Raw genomic sequence first — 24,057 nt, forward strand, 5'->3', positions numbered from 1 at the left:
CTGAGAGACGGCTGAAAAATTCAGTGTGCAGTAAAGAGAGCTTTAGGAGAAGCAACCAGACTTATCAGGGCCAGGACAGGGCCCCAATATGCAATACACTTACTGCAGCTTCGAACATTAAATAACAGCAAGATAGGGGGCAGATAATGGGCAGGAGGGGACACATGCCCATAGTGAGCGAGCACATACGAGCCAACCAACATGGCCACCCGCACCGGGTACCCTTTAAATAGAGTGCTGCTTAACATAGTGGCTGATTGCACAATGTCCCACATAGTGGACAAAGTATAAAGACAAATGCCCAACTGCAGCCTTTTTTTGCACTTTGCACACTGCCTGGCATTGTAAATCAGCCCTAATATCTAAGTCATTAAAAACAAACATTATCATCAACAAAGTTAATAAGATGATAGTTGACTATTTGACAATTACTGTTTTATACCACCAGGCACCTGATTGGACTGTAATTCACAACATGGTTAGAAAAGTGTTCTGTGTATCCCTGGAGGTAAAGAAATAGAAAGTCTTAGGAGTCTCTGAGCTGTACTTGATTCACACAGAGTCACAGCATTAACTGGCAGCAATTACAGTGAGAATGGGTTTTTGTACTATTGCGTAAAGCTGGCTTAATATTTTATCAACAGAAAATGCATTTTATACATTATATGTACAGTATGTTGCTAAAACACAATTGTTTTTATTAAAATGATTTGATGAAACAAATACATATGTAAACTAACACAGGGCAGGCACTCGAATGAACCACATAGGTCACCAAAAAAGTACATATAAAAAAAATCTACTGTATTTACTATTACATCTGCCTAACGCATTTCATGTTTCAAAAGAATTTAATCATCACCCAGTTAGCCTATGATTAAGTGCTCCTGTTATTTTAGTAAAGACTGTTATTTCTATATATATTTTTGGTGAGCTATGTAGTTTCTTTAAGTGCCTACACTATTTTATCCCCTACCCCACCCCATAATGTATCTTATATGACTCAGTTGGGGGGGGGGGGGGTGTCAGGGAGGAGCACCAGTAGTTTCTGGTGTGGGAGCTGGTCAGTGGGACCCAACCGTGTTTTTACACAATGTCCCTAGCATTTAGGATAAGAGATCCAATACTTAAACAGGAGAACAACTTACTAGTGATAGGCGAAATGTTTAGCCAGGCATGAATTCGCGGCGAATTTCCACGTTTCGCCATTGGCGGATTGTTTCACGAAAAGGATGAAAAAGTCCGCCGCATCAAAATAATAGCCGCTGGCGACAAAATAATAGCTGCGGGCGACAAAATAATAGCTGCAGGCTATTTGATGTGCGACATTTTCGTCGTTTCGGCGAAGCGAAACGGGACAGATTCCCTCATCACTACAGCTTACATTTCTAAAACAGTCAGTCTTGGAAACTGAGAAATAAAAATGTGATGTTTAGTTCTCTGGATACAGTAGAGGAGAGGCTGGTACAGCTGAGAGCCATGAGAGTGGAATTTTAACCAGCCACAGTACAAACTAAGATGAACAAAGATGGCAGAGTTTTTCCTGGACTATTTGCTTTCCATTATGTTACAACAAACAATAAAGCAATACTCCAAGCATCACTGAGCTACTGGGTACCAGCTCAACACATTTCAATCAGTCAGTATTCTGGTCAGATGTTTTTACCGAAACAAGAGAACATCGCAGCTTTTCGACAGTTATCACTTAAGCTAATTTTCAGTTAATGGTTTGGATTTGCAGAATCATTCATTGATGGATAATTATACCAGATTAATGAAAAATGCAGATAAGGAACAAGAATCAGATGATTGGAAGGCTAACTATTCTTTTTGCTCACTCATTGCCTTTACAATTCAAAATTTTAAATAGCTTTTCAGATATGTACGTTTTCTATATAGAGATATGGGATCCATTATCCAACAAAACCATTATGCAGAAAGCTCTTAAAGGTTTTAGTATGTTATTGAATGGCCACTTCTAACCAACTTTGTAACTGTTCTTCATTTTTTAATTTAGTTTATTAATTATATATTAATATATATTACGGAAAGCCCGTCTCCCATAGGCTCCATTTTAATCAAATAATTCAGAATTTTAAAACGGATTTCTTTTTTCTCTGTTGAAATAAAACAGTACCTGTACTTGATCCCAACTAAGATATAATTACCCCTTATTGGGGCAGAACAGCCCTATTGGGTTTATTTAATGGTTAAATGATTCCCTTTTCTCTGTAATAATAAAACAGTACCTGTACTTGATCCCAACTAAGATATAATTACCCCTTATTGGGGGCAGAACAGTCTTATTGGGTTTATTTAATGGTTAAATGATTCCCTTTTCTCTGTAATAATAAAACAGTACCTGTACTTGATCCCAACTAAGATATAATTACCCCTTATTGGGGGCAGAACAGCCCTATTGGGTTTATTTAATGGTTAAATGATTCCCTTTTCTCTGTAATAATAAAACAGTACCTGTACTTGATCCCAACTAAGATATAATTACCCCTTATTGGGGGCAGAACAGCCCTATTGGATTTATTTAATGGTTAAATGATTCCCTTTTCTCTGTAATAATAAAACGGTACCTTGTAATTGTTCCCAACTAAGATATAAATAATCCTTTTTGGATGCAAAACATTTTTATTGGGTTTAATTGATGGTTTATTGATTTTTTTAGTAGCTTTTTTTTAGACTCATGGTATGGAGATCCAAATTACGGAATAACCCCTTATCCGGAATACCCTTGGTCCCGAGCATTCTGGATAACGGGTCCTATACCTGTACCTGTCCCAGTGGTCTGGGCAACATATAAGACAAAGTATCCAGTTTTACACAGACCATGTGTTTACATTGTTTTCCACCCTAGCTTTATTTTATGGCCTCCCCAACAAAATGTTGTACTAATACCTGCAGCGCCAACATGCTGCTCAGATAAATCCCCACAACCACCCAAGCTGGACATATTTAACCCTGAATGTCTCCCTTATTCCATGGATAAGAGACCGGAATACATTTCTAATTACAATACTGTGAGTTTGTGCCAACATGGTTTTATGTGCAATAGATCTTGTCAGGTAAATGTAATTGCTATGAGGAGCTGAGCAGAACCCTTGATATTGGGTTGCAGTGGATGTGAACTACTTATATTTTCTTAAATCATTTGATACAGGTCCACATAGAAGGTTAGTAATTAAATTAAGGAATATTGGCCTGGAACATTATATTCAAACTTGGACAGAGAACTGGCATAAAGATATAAATGGAACATTTTGTAATTGGTGGTTAGGGGACTACCACAGGGGTCTGTCCCTGGCCCTTTTTAATTTGGCTATAAATGATCTTGAGACTGGCATTGTAAGAACTTGCTCATTTTTTGCTAATTATAATAAATTGTGCAAAACTAAGTTCCATACAGGAATGCTGCTGAGAGAACTGGCCATCAAAGTGGCAAATGAGTTTCACTGTTGATAAAGGCAATGTAACAGGCATATTAGGCTGGGAACAGGATCCCCTTTTGAATAATGGTGCATCAAATAATCCTATAAAATGAATAAGTGTTTTGTCAGTTACAGCGCTAAACTCTTTTAGGACCCAGGGGTGAATACTGTCTGGTCCTGACCTTTGTTTACTTTCTTTTACTTCATACTTCCTTCTGAAATTTTTTTTTTACACAAAATGCATTTAAGTCAATGCCTATTTTTATGCTGCAATTTTTTTCCACCCAAAATACAGGGAAGTTAATGAGTGGGTTTTTTCCACTGCATTTTTTGATGCAAAATGAATTGATCTCAAATTGAAATCCATTGTAGCAAATGTATATCAAAAACATGCATTATAATAAGTCATGTCTGCAGATTCAGAGGAAGAAACAACATATATTGTGCTGCATTAGATTAAAATGTAGAGCTGGATATTTGATAATGATATATCTATATGGCATCTACACAAAAAAAAAACCTGCCAAGAAATACATATAACAAAATTTGGTATATTGCTATTGTTGAGTCTGGCTTATGGCGCTACATTTGGTGGGGGTATTTGTCTCTGTATTTGTATGTGTAGACAAATTACCTTTCTATGAGACCAGCCCACTCAATATAGCCTCAGGTTATCAGTGCTTTTCATCAAACCACAATTCTTTATTTCCCAAGTGTGGCTCGAAAGGCATTTTCATTTTCAGGTGTGAAATCTATCATACAGTTTTATAGCAAAAGTTTGTATGTTTAGTGTTTCTTATTCAGTGTTGCACAAATATAACCTGAGATGCAAGAGGAAGGCATTTTCCCTATTCATATTTCTGTGCAGGGCTTTTAATGTCTCATTTAGATTTTATTTAATGTTTTTATTTGAGATTGCTGGATCACTACCAACACTTTATTCATGTAAATGCATTTTGTGTGTTCACAGTGGTGCTTGGCTCAGTATACAAATCATATCGTAAGTAAGGCTTGCTGGATTGCTACAGACAGTTTATTCATATAAATGCATTTTATACTATCACAATGGTACTTGGCTGAGTATACAGTTATATCTTTGTGTTCTCCCTACACATTTAGTCAGTGTTTGATTAGGCCGGGCCTATTTTAGACTACAATGGGGAGAAATCTTATGTTTGGGATCACTCACCTCTCCTTGCCCTCCTTGCCTCCTCTTCTTCATCTGGAACCCTAGCAACTTGTAAATTCCAAACTAGGGCAAGGCAGAACAAAAAAAAAAATCATCAAAATATGCAAACCAAAGAAGAAAAAATAAAGACCAGCTGTACATTGTTATAGAATGGCATTTAACTAAATGCACAACATGGACATCTTCCACTATGGAAATATCAATGGGAAAGAGAACCATGTACGGGACACGTTATGCAGAATGCTCAGGACCTGGGGTTTTCCAGATAAGGGGTCTTTCCGTAATTCGGATCTCCTACCTTAAGTCTGCTAATAAAACTATTGAAACAGTAATTAATCCCAACTGGATTGTTTAGGCTCTAATAAGGATTGATTATATCTTAGTTGGGATCAAGTACAGGTACTGTTTTATTATTACAAAAAAAGGGAATCATTTAATAATTAAATAAACCCAATAGGGCTGTTCTGCCCCCAATAAGGGGTAATTATATCTTAGTTGGGATCAAGTACAGGTACTGTTTTATTATTACAGAGAAAAGGGAATCATTTAACCATTAAATAAACCCAATAGGGCTGTTCTGCCCCAATAAGGGGTAATTATATCTTAGTTGGGATCAAGTACAAGGTACTGTTTTATTATTACAGAGAAAAGGGAATCATTTAACCATTAAATAAACCCAATAAGGCTGTTCTGCCCCCAATAAGGGGTAATTATATCTTAGTTGGGATCAAGTACAAAGTACTGTTTTATTATTACAGAGAAAAGGGAATCATTTAACCATTAAATAAACCCAATAGGGCTGTTCTGCCCCCAATAAGGGGTAATTATATCTTAGTTGGGATCAAGTACAGGTACTGTTTTATTATTACAGAGAAAAGGGAATCATTTAACCATTAAATAAACCCAATAGGGCTGTTCTGCCCCCAATAAGGGGTAATTATATCTTAGTTGGGATCAAGTACAGGTACTGTTTTATTATTACAGAGAAAAGGGAATCATTTAACCATTAAATAAACCCAATAGGGCTGTTCTGCCCCAATAAGGATTAATTATATCTTAGTTGGGATCAAGTACAGAAACTGTTTTATTATTACAGAGAAAAATGAAATAATTTTTAAAAAAGTGAATTATTCGATTACAATGGAGTCTATGGGAGATGGCTTTTCTGTAATTTGGAACTTTCTGGATAATGGATTTCCGGATAAAGGGTCCGATACCTGTACAGGTTTGGGACCTGTTATCCAGAATGCTTGTGACCTGGAATTTTCCAAATAAAAAATCTTTCCATGTTTTGTATCACCAAACATTAAACGTGCTAAAAATAAATAAAACATTAAATAAACCCAGTAGGATTTTTATGCCACCCATATGGATTCATGCAGCTTAGTTACCATCAAGTACAAGGTACTGTTTTATTAAACATGGCAGTTTCACTCATCATTAGCATTATTATTCAACAGTAAGCACCATGAGGTTATTTTTTCTCGTTATTAGAGATTTGCTTTCCACTTTCACAGCATTTGAATCTCTGGAGGAGGTCTGTTTAAAGATTTACTTGATATATGATTAAAGTTAGTGGTTTTAGTTGTTGTTTTAGTGTTGTTCTTGGGAAAGGATATGACTCCCATAATTCAGATGTACTAGAATGGCATTTTTTATAAAATCCTATTTAAGCAAACAATCTTTTTTTTTTTTTTTTTTTATTTAATTATTACCCTTTTCTCTCAAATAACAGTACCTTGTATTGATGGCAACTGAGTATAAGTTTATGTTGGCGGCAAAAAATGCCTTTCAGTATTTTAAAAAGGGACCTGTCGCCCAGACATAAAAAGCTTTACAGGTATAAAACCCGTTATCCAGAAACCCATTATCCAGAAAGCTCTGAATTATGGATAGGCCATTTCCCATAGACTCCATTATAAGCAAATAATTAACATTTTAAAAAATGATTCCCTTTTCTCCTTAATAATAAAACAGTAGCTTGTACTTGATCCCAACTAAGATATAATTAATCCTTATTGGGGGCAGAACAGCCCTATTGGGTTTATTTAATGGTTAAATGATTCCGTTTTCTCTGTAATAATAAAACAGTATCTGTACTTGATCCCAACTAAGATATAATTACCCCTTATTGGGGGCAGAACAGCCCTATTGGGTTTATTTAATGGTTAAATGATTCCCTTTTCTCTGTAATAATAAAACAGTATCTGTACTTGATCCCAACTAAGTTATAATTAATCCTTATTGGAGGCAAAACAGTCCTATTGGGTTTAATGTTTAAATGATTTTTTTATTAGGCTCAAGGTATGGAGATCCAAATTACGGAAAGACCCCTTATCCGGAAAACCCCAGGTCCCGAGTATTCTGGATAACATGTCCCATACCTGTATAGAAAAAAACCTTTACAATTTAAGAATGAAATCCAAGTTTCCTTTATAAAAAAACAACTATACCTATTATAAAAGATATTTACAAATCTCATCTGTCAACCATAATTTACCTGCCTGCCTCTATACCTCAGGCAAGGGGCAGGCAATTACGTTTGACTTTCTATTCTGCACTTGGTACATGTAACTGCAATCCTCACATTCCACCTCACCGTCTATAATTGTGTAGCATGGGCATAAGGTCCCCCAGTGTGGCGCATAAACAAGATTTTAGGACAATGTTGCCTTAAAACAATGTTTACAAAATGCAGCCTGCGGGCTTGTTGTGTGAATTCCAAGAAGAAAGAAAATAATATTTATATAATATACATAGTGTAAGTAAGGCATGCCTGTGTTTCTCCCCCTCGCCCGTCCCTCACGTGACTAATGCCCATGGTTATTTACACAATGTACCCCACGGTGTGCACACTGCATGGTGCATTTTAATTGAGCCTTACTGTATAGGGTATGCCTTATTTGTTCTTATGATTGAAGTATCTCTGAGTATAAAATTACAGCCAGAAAACAAAAGAGAGTAAGGTCATAATGAGAAGTGCACCCTATTAAATCTACACCACCCAAACTCATCCAGGACAAAGGCCACATAATAAAACGTAACTTAATAATGAAAAAATAAAAAGTGACCAGCGCAGGGGCCAGTGTATTTCAGCCACAGATATATATGTTGTATGCGATCCATGATTTACCGCCATTGATAAAACCCCCTTTTTTCCTTACTAGATATATAAGGTGTTTTTTTGGAAGAGGGTAAGTGAGGGGCTGAGTCTCCATAAGTTAGGCACAGTCAGCGACATTTCCTTTTCCCCCTTAATCCATTCTTTTTGTGGGAGAAGTATATACTTTGACTAATGTAACATTTACTGTACAGGGCGGACCAAGAGTAGTGCCAATTTGGGTGAAATCACTTTTTACTTTTCGATTATTAAAATTAAGTTTTATTTAATACTTGGCCTTTGTCCTGAATGAGGTTTAAATAAGAGCATATAAATAGCACCTTCCTTGTCTGGCTCACTCCCAATAAATCCTTTAGTACTTGGAAACTGAGAAACAAAATGTCACAATCACAAACTAAAACTGTCAGTTTAGCAATGAAATGAAGCCATTGGTATAGAAACCTTTTCTAAAATACAACTGCCACCATGGCATGATGGGTAGCTAGCTGGTGTTACTATCAGCTGTTTAAACTGAAAGGAAAACTGTACCCCCAGAATGAATACTTAAGGTCCCCATACACGGGCTGATTTTTTACTGTTAAACGCCCGATTCCCGAACGATCCGATACTATCGCTAAGTTATCGTATAGTTGATGGTGTGCGAACGATCGTAGGCCCACTAATCGACCCGACATTATCGTCCCCAAAATCGATCGGCCAGGTTTAAAAACTTTAGTCGTTTAACGATAAAATCTGCCAGTTGGTGTGAGTGTCAGACATTTGTCTTCGAACGATTGTTCTCTGCGCATGTCAAGATTGCCAGCAGCAGAAGTCAACGAACATAAATAAATAAATACCGCTTCCGCCACGACATTGGATCGTACGTAGATGTACGATCGTACGTATTTTACAATAATGATACGATGATCTTTTGCAAATTATCGTTGCCCGTGGATGGCATATCGTATGGAAACCCGATCGCCATACGATCATTTGTCGATATAATCGTTCGTCGCACAACGAGTGAAATCGCCTCGTGTATTATTGTTTATATTATGTTAAGTGACCTATTAAAGAATCTCGCCAAACTAGAATATATATATAATAGTAAGTATTGCCCTTTTACATTGATCCGCCATTTAGTGATGGGCTGTGTGCTCCCTCAGAGATCAGCTGACAGGAAATAATGCAGCTCCAACTGTAACAGGAAGTAGTGTGGGAGTAAAAGGCAGAACTCTGCCCATTAATTGGCTGATGGGGCCTAGCATGTATGTGTGCCTTGGCTTGTTTGTGTGCACTGTGAATCCTATGATCCCAGGGGGTGGCCCTTAATTATTAAAATGGCAATTTTCTATTTAGGATTACCCAATGGCACATACTACTAAAAAAGTATATTTTTATGAAAATGGTTTATTTAGATGAAGCCGGGTTTTACATATGAGCTTGTTTGTGCAATATATTTTTTTATAGAGACCTACTTTGTTTGGGGGTATAGGTTTCCTTTAAGCCGGGATATAGAATTTTTTGTATGTTGAAAAGTGGGGAAAAAAAGGCCAGGTACTTTGTGACAAAGCAAGGAATTGTAGATGTAAAGAAAAGAGCGAGACTGCAATAATGCCTTCCTCGTTAGTGGAGAGTAATTTTAAACTGTGCAGATACTGCATGCTTAGCTTGCTACTGAAGCAAAAGTATTCTCACTATCACTGTCCTTGCAGTTCTGATGATAATAAGATATGTATACTAGGAATGAGTTAACTTTTCCACCAGGTATGGATTTACGGCAAAATTCCGCCATTGGTTAAAAGATTTTTCTGAAACTGCCACAAAAATTTACAATGAAAAATTTTTGCAATGAGAAACTGCCAATAGACCCCAATGTATTCTGCACAGGATGAGACTAGACCACAGAGACCTTATCCGCACACCCTCTCTCTCAAAAATTATTTTGTCCGGTGCACACTGCTAGAGGGATCGGCACCCTCCAAATACACTATAGCAAGAAAAAAGCATATGGCACTCAGGACTACAAACAAGGGTAATACCCTTTTTAAAAGTTTATTGCGGAGGTGCAACGTTTCGGGGCAATGTGACCCCTTTATCAAGCATCAAGCTTGATAAAGGGGTCACATTGCCCCGAAACGTTGCACCTCCGCAATAAACTTTTAAAAAGGGTATTACCCTTGTTTGTAGTCCTGAGTGCCATATGCTTTTTTCTTGCTATTCTGCACAGGATGAGCCATTGAGGAAAGAGTTGTAGCACGAAAAGGTCCAATAAAAAGTAGGGAAAAAAAAGTAGCTGTAAAAATTAAAAAAAAAAGACGATTCAGCAGATATCGCTGTTTAGGGAAGCGATATGGGACAGATTTGTTCATAACGAAATAATGCAGCTCTAATGGTAACAGGAAGTGTTGTGAGTAAAAGAAAGAGCTTTAGCCATTAACTCTTTCACTGCCAGCCGTTTCGGACCAAAGTGGAACATCTACTGCCAGACAGTTTTTGAACATTTTGCACTGTTTCACTTTAGGGGCCTTTCCTCGAGGGGACTTTGAGTTTACCCAGGAAAACAAAATATATCGTTTTTTTCAGAACAACCTAAGCTTTTAAAATGTGGTAGAATTTTTGTGTAATTCCAATTCTGTAACAAGATATAGGCTTCTAAATGTCTAAAAATTCATAATATAAACACACATACCAGAAACAAAAATTATTTTATGCACAAAAATATAACTGATTTGGAAAGTCCCATGTGCCAATACCAAATATATATAGTTTATGGAGATTTCTCACTTGTATAGGTCACAAACTCCCAGCAGTACACTACTAAATTTCCAAAGCACTACTCCAGAAAGCTGCATACTTTAGATTTCAAGGCCAAAAATTCCACTAACAGAACATAGTAACATAGTAAGTTGGGTTGAAAAAAAGACATACGTCCATCAAGTTCAACCATAATGCCTATATCTAACCTGCCTAACTACTAGTTGATCCAGAGGAAGGCAAAAAACCCCATTTGAAGCCTCTCTAATTTGCCGCAGAGGGGAAAAAATTCCTTCCTGACTCCAAGATGGCAATGGGACCAGTCCCTGGATCAACTTGTACTAAGAGCTATCTCCCATAACCCTGTATTCCCTCACTTGTACTGAGAGCTATCTCCCATAACCCCTGTATTCCCTCACTTGTACTGAGAGCTATCTCCCATAACCCCTGTATTCCCTCACTTGTACTGAGAGCTATCTCCCATAACCCCTGTATTCCCTCACTTGTACTGAGAGCTATCTCCCCTACCCCTGTATTCCCTCACTTGTACTGAGAGCTATCTCCCATAACCCCTGTATTCCCTCACTTGTACTGAGAGCTATCTCCCCTACCCCTGTATTCCCTCACTTGCTAAGAATCCATCCAGCCCCTTCTTAAAGTTATATAATGTATCAGCCAGCACGACTGATTCGGGGAGGGAATTCCACAACTTCACAGCTCTCACAGTAAAAAATCCTTTCCGAATATTTAAATGGAACCTCCCTTCTTCTAAATGAAGTGGGTGCCCTCTTGTCCGTTGGAAGGACCTACTGGTAAATAAAACATTAGAAAGGTTATTATATGATCCCCTTATATATTTATACATAGTTATCATGTCACCTCTTAAGCGCCTCTTCTCCAGTGTAAACAGACCCAACTTGGCCAGTCTTTCTTCATAACTGAGACTTTCCATACCCTTTACCAGCTTAGTTGCCTTTCTCTGGACCCTCTCTAACTCAATAATGTCCCGTTTGAGCACTGGAGACCAAAACTGAACAGCATATTCTAGATGGGGCCTTACCAGCGCTCTGTAAAGGGGAAGAATAACCCCCTCCTCCCGTGAATCTATACCCCTTTTAATACAGCTCAAAACCTTGTTTGCCCTTGCAGCTGCTGCCTGGCATTGCTTGCTACAGCCAAGTTTATTATCTACAAGGACTCCAAGGTCCTTCTCCAATATGGATTTGCCTAGTGCAGTCCCATTAAGGGTATACGGGGCTTGCATGTTTTTACATCCCAGGTGCATGACCTTACATTTATCCACATTAAATCTCATCTGCCACTTAGCTGCCCAGATTGCCAGTTGGTCAAGATCCTTCTGCAGGGATGTCACATCCTGGATAGAATTGACTGGTCTGCAGAGTTTTGTGTCATCTGCAAACACTGATACATTACTCATAATACCCTCCCCTAAGTCATTTATGAACAAATTAAACAAAAGTGGACCCAGTACAGAACCCTGAGGTACCCCACTGAGAACCTTACTCCAAGTAGAGAATGCACCATTAACAACCACCCTCTGTACCCGATCCTGTAGCCAGTTTTCTATCCATGTGCAAACGGCTTCACTAAGACCAATAGACCTTAGCTTAGAAAGCAGTCGTTTGTGGGGAACGGTATCAAATGCTTTGGCAAAATCCAAATAGATGATATCTACTGCATCCCCACTGTCCAGCTTCTTACTTACCTCATCATAAAAAGCAATTAAATTGGTCTGACATGACCTGTCCTTCATAAAGCCATGCTGATTACTGCTCATAATGGCATTCTCCACTACATAATTTTGTATGTGGTCCCTTAACAAGCCAATGTGATCCCTTAACAAGCCTTCAAATAACTTGCCCACCACGGAGGTCAAACTTACAGGCCTATAATTGCCAGGCTGATATCTTACTCCCTTTTTAAATATGGGAATGACATTCGCCTTCTTCCAATCCCTAGGTACCATACCTGATGAAAGAGAGTCTGAGAATATCAGAAACAAGGGCCACTGCAATTCTGCCCCTAGCTCTCTCAGTACCCGAGGGTGTATTCCATCTGGCCCAGGTGCCTTGTTTACATTTATCGTGTGTAACCCTTTAAGCACCATATCCTGTGCCAACCACTGTGTAGTTGGAGCTGAGGCAACAGTGCAGCTATTGGGTGGGACTTGGCCCACTGGCTCCTCTACTGTATACACAGAAGAAAAGAACTGGTTAAGCACATCTGCCTTTTCTGTATCCGCTGTAACCATATTGTTACTATAACTCAATGGGGCCACACCCTCAACCTGCATCTTTTTACTATTAATATACTTAAAAAACTTTTTGGGGTTAGTCTTGGCCTCGGCCGCGATGCGCTCCTCATTTTCTATCTTTGCCTTCCGGATTGCTGTTTTACAACACTTGTTATAGTGTTTATATTCATTAAACGCAGCTACTGTCCCCTCTGACTTATATTTCTTAAAAGCTTTCCTTTTTCTCCCTATTAACTTCTTTACCTCAGAGTTAAGCCACATAGGGTGATTCTTAACACTTCTACTTTTTCTTATTAATGGAATGAATTGAGAACAGTAATGATTTAATATCATTTTAAATGTCAACCATTTCTGCTCTGTGTTTATCCCAGAAGGTTTATCCCAGAAAATTACACATTTTTGGAAAGAACAGATTCTGGGGAATCCAGAATAGGCACAACTGTCTGTCTACTCCAAACTACCAAGTCACAATGCTTTCCTAAAATTATAGGTTTTTATCAAAATTTGTGAAGTTTTTAAAAAATTGCTTCAAAGCTTCCAGTCTATAGTATCTTATCTCCTACAGGTCATAAAGTAACCAGATAAAACAACCTAAATATGAACGCCAGGGGTCCACTGAACAGTTTGATGCATGTAGGGGCCCCAATGGGAACATACCCCCATGTGATCTATCATTTCTGTTATTTCAGCTCCAGCAAAATCAACACATTTACATCATTATATGTGGGATAAAGCTAGTAAAAAGTACGCTCACCCCAGAAAGACATATATTTTTGGAAAGTACACATTCCCCCGAATCTAAAATGGGTACCAATGTCTTTCTACTCCAAAGTACCAAGCCGCAAAGCACATGCCAGTGCTCCTGTTAGCAGAAAACTGCCCCAGCCCCGGGTATCTGTGACTGAGCATTCCTTCTCAGTCGCATGTCTTGAAGAAAGTCTGCATTTTCACCCTACTGTGTATGCACCGGCCCCAGGATTTGGAAGAACAAAGAGAGATGGAAGAGGATCGCTCAGTCACAGATACCCCAGGCTGGTGCAGTTTTCTGCTAACCGGAACACTGGCTGGGTGTATTAGGTAAGAGATAACAATGACTGGGGTGTGAGTAATATTTGACCCCCCTTCCCAGTGATTGTACCTTTCCTTCTCCTTTAAACCAGCCCATTTCAAGTGTATTAACTCCCCCAGTCTCTTTCATTCACAACTTTCTGCTTTACCCACCCCTCACCTCTCCTTACCTTTTTACATACCAAATGGTATTTACTGGCTATCAAGGAAAATAAAGTGCTCCATATGAAATTTATATAATTTATTACCTATCTATATTGGCAGAAGTAATACATTTACCTACATGCTGGTTCTAAAACCTCCATGTTCGTAACATGGCATTTCTATTTTCATTTTGGTAATATTTTTTCTTTGTAATGGATTATAATTTACAAGGAAAGCCTCAGTCACTGGGGATACAACTTCCAGTGATTCTAATCGCTTACCTCTGTCTCCAGGCCAACAATTGAAGTCATTGGCATCCCCCAGTGACTGAGGCTTTCTTTGGCCCTTAAGTGTCAGGTGTAGATTGAGCATCAAAAAGGCCCGGTCATACGTTATTCACTAGCTTTTACATTGCTCATAAAAAATTAAGTTATCGCCATGAGATAAAGGTTCTGGAGAAAGAGGATTTCTCTCCCCTATTTACCCTTGGGGCATGTGTCTAATGACTTTGCGGTTTGCGAAAAATGAAACAGAAATGGTTGTCTTTATCTAAAAAGCTTGTACCTTCCTATTTAGAATAATTAAAATAAATATGTGTTGTGACTCCCCTTCAAGATGCTTTGAATATAAATTGCTGCATAGAGTAGGGCTTACCTTATTTCAGATACGCAATACACTGTGTAAGACTGTTGGCGCATGGTTCTTCTCTGGTTTTTATGTTACATATAAACAAAGGGCCCAGCGAGGCCCCAGGCATAACCATTTTGATTTTTACTTTTCTTTGAAGCCATTAAATCATGTTAGTTAACTGTTCAATGTGCTACAGGCTTTTGGACTTTATTGTGGGAAGTGGAGACTTGGCCGGAGCAGAGCTGATTCCTGCTACATTATTTCTGCTGGCTGGCAAACCATAAGAGAAGTAGAAAGGATAGATAGATTTAACTTTGTTAAAAGCAAATTTGGGCAGATAGTTATTTAACATTTTTAATGAATGTATATTGAAAGTTGCTTAGAATGATATCTTCTTTCTTTATATTAAAAATATATTTTTTTGTTACTGTTTGGGTTGGCATCCCCTTTAATCATTCATCCCCAAACTAGTCATTCAAGGTAATTGGACTGTCACGATATTCCAGTTTTTCTTTTTCTCGTAAAAATGATTACTTTGTAGTTCTTGGGTATTGTATATTCCTATAATTCTATAGACTGTATATCATAAATAGGTCTCTGTAGAGACCAAAAGGCTGGCTTAATAAACATTTTCAGAAATAAAAATCACAAACAGGGCACAGGAAAGCACTGTGGCTCATTGTGAATTATCCAGCAGCATTATAGGAGCAACATTATAGGAGCATCTGGGCAAATTTTAGTGACCCTTGTGGAATTCCCAGCTGCCCCCATACTCTGGCTCTAAATGGCCAACGTTTGTGTCACACCCATTGTTTGTTTTTCCCTTGAGAAAGGTCACCAAGTGTGATCAAAACGCTGGCTGATGCCAGACGAGGCGTAGGGCGGATATTTTCGGCAAGAGGAAAAGCGCTTGCCGAAAATACCGCCCTATGCCTCCTACATGTCCCTGCACCCGAATGAATGAGATACGTTCGGGTGCAGGCACATGTAGCCAAGATACGCATAAAAACACAAGAAAATGCAAAGTCTCATATTTGTATGCGTATATCTGCTACATGTGCCTGTACCTGAGCGTATTTCATTCATTCGGGTGCAAGCACATGTAGGAGGTGTAGGGCGGTATTTTCGGCAAGTGCTTTTCCGCTTGCCGAAAATATCCGCCCTACGCCTCGTCTGCCATCAGCCTTGGATAAAACTTTTTTGCTTTACTTATGTTGAGTGCAAATAACTGTTATTTGCATTAATCTAGATCAAAGCTCCAAATTCTTCCTTAGGCCAGTCCCAGAGTTCATTTCAATAATCGTGTCAGCCCTTTCTTTAACCAATTGATATATCGCCCAGTACAAACACTTCGGAACAAAAGTTTTAGAACTTAACAGCTTTGAAAGCATTGTGTTTCTTTATAGAATCTGCTGTTCCATCTACATTGAATTGGCAGTTGGTGGGAGTTAAAAGGGGTGATTTTTAATCCTACCATACTTAGGAGACAATAATTATTATTAACTGCACATTAGGAAAGACATTTCATTTGTTAAATTGTAGATAAAGTGAAAACAAAGTATTAATTACGTACAAACCTTTGTCCCAGTAAACTTTTCTAGTTGATACAGAGAAAACACAAAAGCGTCCCTGAAGCCTTCTTCACTTTGCCTCAGAGGGGTCCCTGGGACAATTACACTGTAATGGGCATATTTCTAAAAGTGTGAATACACAACTCAACACAGTGGGGTCATTTATAAAATTTGTGCAGGGCAGAATTCGCGAAGTGAAAATCAGTGCTATATTCGTGCTCAGACAGACAGACAGTTTTTTTAAAATGGAAACGTTAACTATTGGGAAAATACAGCTTTTCATTTTTAGAACAATAACAAAAAAACACAAAACAAAGAAATACAAGCAAATCCCTTGCCACTTTACTAAAAACAGCATTAAAGAGATAATGACAGCAGAAATGAAACCCGTGTCTCTGCATGCTCTTTGCCATGAATGCTATTTATAATTTTGCCATAAAAGTATTTTCCCCATGCATTTACATTCCCTATCTAATCCGATGTTCCTCTCTGAGGGGGCTGCCATATTTGTGCTCCAGTAGTCCGTTAGCATTAGAAGAAATAACTGACAGGTTAAGAAGAGACAGTCAGGTTGGCAAAAGTCAGGTTTAAGTAACAATTGCTCACAAAAGCAAGCCTATCAGTAAAAAATAGGTTTTAACATACATTCACATTTTGAATAGTAGTTTTTCAGTGTCAGTATCACTTTAAAGTCCCTTACTAGGACTGGTCACCAAATGGGATTCATAGCTAGGGAAAAAGCCGACAGGGCCACTGTACCTTTTCTAGACCCACTGCTGTTCTTTTCCACAGAGCTCTGTAATAATAAAACAGTACCTGTACTTGATCCCAACTAAGATATAATTACCCCTTATTGGGGGCAGAACAGCCCTATTGGGTTTATTTAATGGTTAAATGATTCCCTTTTCTCTGTAATAATAAAACAGTACCTGTACTTGATCCCAACTAAGATATAATTACCCCTTATTGGGGCAGAACAGTCCTATTGGGTTTATTTAATGGTTAAATGATTCCCTTTTCTCTGTAATAATAAAACAGTACCTGTACTTGATCCCAACTAAGATATAATTACCCCTTATTGGGGCAGAACAGTCCTATTGGGTTTATTTAATGGTTAAATGATTCCCTTTTCTCTGTAATAATAAAACAGTACCTGTACTTGATCCCAACTAAGATATAATTACCCCTTATTGGGGGCAGAACAGCCCTATTGGGTTTATTTAATGGTTAAATGATTCCCTTTTCTCTGTAATAATAAAACAGTACCTGTACTTGATCCCAACTAAGATATAATTACCCCTTATTGGGGGCAGAACAGCCCTATTGGGTTTATTTAATGGTTAAATGATTCCCTTTTCTCTGTAATAATAAAACAGTACCTGTACTTGATCCCAACTAAGCTGCAGGAATCCATATTGGTGGCAAAACAATTCCATTGGGTTCATTTCACGTTTTGTTTTTTTTTTGCACAGAAATGCGATTTTGTTCTCCAATTATTATGCGACAAAACATAATTCGAAAGCAAAAATAAACCAACTAAAAGCTATCAAGATCATGTAGAAGTCAATGGCAGATTTGCATTTTTGCAACGGGAAGATCTTTCTCTGCTTCGTGGTTTTAGAGGTTTTTGGGGTTTTTTTAAGCTTGCATTTGTGCGATAATGCGAAAAAAAAGTTTTTTTTTATGTTTTTTTCTGCGCTTTTTTTTGTTCATGCATTTTGAATTCATATCTTTTATGAAATGATTAGACATTTGAGATTTTTTTGGAAATGAGTGTATCGTGGTTTCAAAACACCACGAAAATCCGAATGTTGATAAATCTACCCCTTAATGTTTCAAGGATTTTTGGTAGACTTTGGTATGATGATCCAAATTACAGAAAGATGTGTTATACGGAAAACTCCAGGTCCTAAACGTTCTCAATAATTGATCCAATACCTGTGCCTGAACAGTGGATGAATAATTTCATGCTCAGATTACCAAAGCATCTGGAATGTCCCCAAAATCATCATAGTGAATGCGAATTGTCACCTCAGCTATTGCAGAATGAACACCTGCATTAAATGCGTGGAAACCATGCATATATTTTAAAAACTTACATCTGAATCTAAACTACCAAACTGTAAAGCTGATGAGATTTCTTAAAATTATTAACATTTATTTATAAAGCACCAACATATTCCCCAGCGCTGTACAATCTATACATCTCAGCTTCTGCAAATTCATCACATTTATTGCACTTTATATATAGTAAAAGCCACAAAAAATGTGTTATTGCATTCCAATTGGTTTCAGGAACTTTAGCCTCTTCAGAGGCTGCAATGTGTTTATTTGATGTACTTGCCAAAGCCCTTTGTTTCTCTGTAATGCTAAAAATAAGCAAGTCGTCTTATGATACCTTGTGTTTATGCAGATACAGGCAAAGAAATATCTTTAGAAGCTGTTTTAATAATGCTAATTACTTTGTTCTATTTGTATTGCAAATGTGTTAAAACACAAGTGGTAAAGTGTTTTTACCGTCAATTAACAAGAGAGCATCATATAATTCCATCTTCTGTACTTAGCAGCATTCATTTTCCCTGCCTACAGAGATTAATTGCTTTGAAGAAAACATTATTTATGTATTACTTTGACAATGAAAAACATTTTACAGATCATGAGGTTTCTGCACAGGAAAGAAATAAGCTAGGAAAAATACTCGTTGAAAGTACCATATAACATACATTCATTGTTTTTTTCTCCCCTAAAATATTTTCTGCACAAAAATCAGTTGCAAGTAATATTGGCACACAAAATATACAAATAAATAATTAAAAAGTCTTATTTATGGCATCTTAGTGCTATAAAGGTACAAATAGGATAACAAAAAAAAGGCCCTTTCTATTGAAGATATGCCCACACAGATCTTGTTTATCGAATTAGATAGCAACCAGCAAAAAATGTATACATTTAGAAAAGGAAATCAGTCCCAATGACCTCCTATTTTTACAGCCCCTGTGCTTTGGTAATTTAGGGGGGTGGTAATGTAGATAGAGAGAGTCCCAAACACATTTATAACCCTATACAGTGGGAGGTTAAGTAACAGAACGGCAAAACCAATTTATTGTGTCAAGGGGGAACAGGGAAAGTGCATTGTAAAATAGGAACAGTGGAAGAACACAAAAGCTCTCAGAAGTTGGGCAGTATTCATGGAAGCTACTCAACAACCCCCTCACATATTTACAGTATACACTACCTTTTTATATAAAAAAAAAAAAGAACTCTTCTGAGAACTAATATTTATTGGGAGGTGGGAGTTGTACACATACTATAGGGCGCATTTACAATGCCCTACTCAGTGGGCAAAGAGCAATTAAATGTCAGAATTGGCCATTTCTTGTACTTTGCCCACTGCCTAGCCGTAGCGCATTGTGAAAATTAGCCACGGGCCTCTGTACTCCCTCTTTAAGCACAGAGATCTACAGAGTGTGCCTTGAATTGAGCATGGCCTGCATTAGGCTGCACTTGATTCAAGAAAGGAGGTTGGATGGTGGAACATAGGCCCAGTGTCGGACTGGCCCACCATTATACCAGAAAAAATCCCGGTAGGCCCAGGTGTCAGTGGACCCTCCTGCTCCTTACCATTTGGCCTGTTTTATGGTCATTCCCTATTTCTGAATGGGAAGAAAGAGGAGAAATAGATGGAAGAATAGATGCTAGCATGTAAATAAAAGACTAGGAGAACAAGGAGGTTGGGTGAGAACAAGGAGGTTGGCTGAGGAAAGGAGGAAAAATAGTTTGGAAAGTTGGCCCAAGGTCTAAGGTTTCCTGGTGGGCCCCTGGGTTCCCAGTCCGACACTGCGTAGGCCCAAAGTCAGGCAGAAAGGATAGGGCTAGCCACTCCTCCTGAAACTACTCTCTTCACTGAGCACCAAATGTTTATCCAATGCTCAATGCAGAACATTGGGCCCCCGGGATCATAAATGACCCCCATTGTGTTCTCATTCTATTTAGCAGGAGCTGCAATCACCAGAAGAATTTAAACCTTGAACTGCTGAGTTTAAGAATACAGTTAAATTATTTATATAAGTATTTATAATTAGTGATGGGCGAAAAGTTTCGCCAGGCATGGATTCGCGGCGAATTTCCGCGTTTCGCCATTGGCGGATTGTTTCGCGAAACGGATGAAAAATGTCGCCGCGGAAAAATTCGCCGCACGTCCAAAAATTGTCGCCGGCGTCAAAAAAGAATAGTCGCGGGTGACAAAATAATAGCCGCACGCGACGAAACAATAGCGCGCGACAAAATAATAGCCGCGGGCGACGAAACAAGAGCCGCGCGACGAAACAAGAGCCGCGGGCGACGAAACAAGAGCCGCGCGACGAAACAATAGCCGTGCGACAAAATAATAGCTGCGGGCGACGGAATAATAGCCGCGCGACAAAACAATAGCCGCGGGCGACGAAACAAGAGCCGCGCGACGAAACAAGAGCCGCGGGAGACGAAACAATAGCCGCGCGACAAAATAATAGCCGCGGGCGACAATTTTTTTTGTCGCACAACATTTTCGCCGTTTCGCGAATTTTTCGCCGTTTCGCGAATTTTTCGCCGTTTCGCGGATCTTTTCAAAGATTCACGAATTTTTCGGCGAAGCGAAACGGAACAGATTCGCTCATCACTATTTATAATTTAATGATATTAAGTTGTTGCCAAGGTCATCTCAAAATGATGGTTATCAGTATTCCACTGAAGATGCAAAGAGATGCAAAGGGCCACAGGGCACAGAACAATAACATGCCCAAAGTGGGTTTTTGATTGATTATCTTTCTCTCTTTTCGAAGAGGGTGGATGGCCCTGGTTAACAGAGAACGGGGATAAGAAAGGACCTCAGTGGAAGTCAGGAAAGAGGAAGGCATGATCACAGGCTAGCTCATTATTCACACTCATATGGAGCCTGTCTTCTTTAATATTGCATTATGGCTGACAGCAGAGCAGTGAAACACTGTTCTCTAAAATGAAAATTATATGCATCACGTTTCAGTGTGTTGAGCAAAATGTATAATGAAATCCTTCTCTATAAGTATATGAAGTGTCTAGATATCTCCCCAGTACGTAATTTCTGTGCCTGTGTGTGTTTGTACCCCTGTGCTTATGCTGTACAATACTTGTGTTATTTGTCTTTCCCCCATGTAATAAAATGCACTAAGTTTGCCCAGGAGCAGTAACCTATAGCAACCAATCAGCAGGTAGCATTTACTGGTCACCTGTTTAAAAACAAACATTTTATTGGTTGCTTAGGGTTACTGCTCCTGAGTCCTGAGCAAACTTAGTGCTTTTTATAACAAAATGTATACTGATATAATGGAAAAGGTGTATATTGCTCAGATTACAATGTAGAATGGCATATTTAATCACAGAACAGAAAATCAACTTGCATCTAACAGCATTTCCAAATGTATCATAGACGGATTCCAATTGCTAAAATGACTTTGAGAAAGCTGTAACAATAATTATCATTACACATGAAATAAACCTGAAAGTACAAAACAAATTATTTCCAGGAATGATGGCACAAAGCTATACAATTAAAGTGCAACTTTTGTATCCTTTCTCTGTAGGCCCAAGAAAACTACGATCAGACGAGAAGAAAAGGTAAGAGACGATTTTCATTAGATTGTGCTTTTTTTGTGAGAAATATACTGTACATTGTGTACCAAGAGGTACATCAAGGTGTAATTGCAGTTTGTGATATGATGACATTGAGTTTTCTTTTACACATACATCCTAAAGCTGGAGCAGAAAGTGATTGATAAGTCTCGGTCAGGCATGGGAGCACTATTCCCAGTATTTTTATTTTTGACATGTTCATATCCATTTACTGAATATGAAAAGCAGTATTATTCTTGCCCAAGGATGTGTGCTTGCCCTAGAAGTGGCATTGATCTATGTATACAAAACATAAGTCTTCCTTACCTGCATTTTCTTACCATAGACTCCTACAAGCCATTCTTGTTTCCAGGTACAGGTATGGGATCCCTAATCCAGAAACCCACTATCGAGAATTCTACAAATTCCAATAGAGTCCATTTTAATCAAATAATTCTAATTATTTTCGCTGTGATAATTAAACAGTACATTTTACTTTACAGTAAGTAAGCTGCATGAATCCATATTGAAGGTAAAACAATCCTTTTGGGTTTAAATGATTTTTAGTAGACTAAGGGACAGATGTATAAAAATGTGAGTTAAGAGCTTAATACATAAAAACTCACCCATGTTCTGTTCATTCCTATGGTATTTTTAGAAGCGTATATATCAGTGGGTGAAAATTAGGACTCATCATTTGATAAATATGCTTCTAAAAATGTGAGGTTTTTATGTATTAAGCGCTAAACTCACATTTTGATAGATCTGCCCCTATGGGGCTGATTTATCAAAGTCCGAATTTTGGACTTTAAATAGTACGAGTACAAAAAATTTGTATTATTAGTGAAAATTTCTGATGTACGTAAATGTTCTGAAAAATCGTATCGTTACGATCCGAAAATATTGTGGTACGATCTAAACGTTACAAAATTTTTGTATCCAAACTATCTTAAATGGCATGAAAACCTTTCTGACTTTGAACCTTCAGTGCATGATTTTGGAAGCCTCCCATAGGGCTCAATGGCACTCTGCAGCTCCAACCTGGCCCAAGGAAAGCCTCCCATAGGGCTCAATGGCACCCTGCAGCTCCAACCCGGCCCAAGGAAAGTCTCCCATAGGGCTCAATGGCACTCTGCAGCTCCAACCCGGCCCAAGGAAAGTCTCCCATAGGGCTCAATGGCACTCTGCAGCTCCAACCCGGCCCAAGGAAAGTCTCCCATAGGACTCAATGGCACTCTGCAGCTCCAACCCGGCCCAAGGAAAGTCTCCCATAGGGCTCAATGGCACTCTGCAGCTCCAACCCGGCCCAAGGAAAGTCTCCCATAGGGCTCAATGGCACTCTGCAGCTCCAACCCGGCCCAAGGAAAGTCTCCCATAGGGCTCAATGGCACTCTGCAGCTCCAACCCGGCCCAAGGAAAGTCTCCCATAGGGCTCAATGGCACTCTGCAGCTCCAACCCGGCCCAAGGAAAGTCTCCCATAGGGCTCAATGGCACTCTGCAGCTCCAACCTGGCCCAAGGAAAGTCTCCCATAGGGCTCAATGGCACTCTGCAGCTCTAATCCGGCCCAAGGAAAGTCTCCCATAGGGCTCAATGGCACTCTGCAGCTCCAACCTGGCCCAAGGAAAGTCTCCCATAGGGCTCAATGGCACTCTGCAGCTCCAACCTGGCCCAAGGAAAGTCTCCCATAGGGCTCAATGACACTCTGCAGCTCCAACCCGGCCCAAGGAAAGTCTCCCATAGGGCTCAATGGCACTCTGCAGCTCCAACCCGGCCCAAGGAAAGTCTCCCATAGGGCTCAATGGCACTCTGCAGCTCCAACCTGGCCCAAGGAAAGTCTCCCATAGGGCTCAATGGCACTCTGCAGCTCCAACCCGGCCCAAGGAAAGTCTCCCATAGGGCTCAATGGCACTCTGCAGCTCCAACCTTATCCGGAAACCCGTTATCCAGAAAGTTCCGAATTACGGAAAGACCATCTCCCATAGACTCCATTAAAATTCTAATTTTTAAAAATTATTTCCTTTTTTCTGTAATTATAAAACAGTACCTGTACTTGATCCCAACTAAGATATAATTACCCCTTATTGGGGCAGAACAGCCCTATTGGGTTTATTTAATGGTTAAATGATTCCCTTTTCTCTGTAATAATAAAACAGTACCTGTACTTGATCCCAACTAAGATATAATTACCCCTTATTGGGGGCAGAACAGCCCTATTGGGTTTATTTAATGGTTAAATGATTCCCTTTTCTCTGTAAT

General features: G+C 38.9%; 1 protein-coding gene across 1 annotated transcript in view; it reads left to right on the forward strand.

Moving 5' to 3' along the window:
* fstl4 (follistatin like 4) overlaps positions 1 to 24,057 on the forward strand; it is a 223,867-nt gene that overhangs the window by 35,599 nt on the left and 164,211 nt on the right. Inside the window, exon 3 of the mRNA XM_031898726.1 lies at positions 21,772 to 21,805. Coding sequence (XP_031754586.1) covers positions 21,772 to 21,805 — 34 coding nt within the window. The remainder of the gene's footprint in view (positions 1 to 21,771; positions 21,806 to 24,057) is intronic.

This window comes from Xenopus tropicalis, chromosome 3 (assembly GCF_000004195.4).
Source record: "Xenopus tropicalis strain Nigerian chromosome 3, UCB_Xtro_10.0, whole genome shotgun sequence".
Taxonomy (NCBI): Eukaryota; Metazoa; Chordata; class Amphibia; order Anura; family Pipidae; genus Xenopus; species Xenopus tropicalis.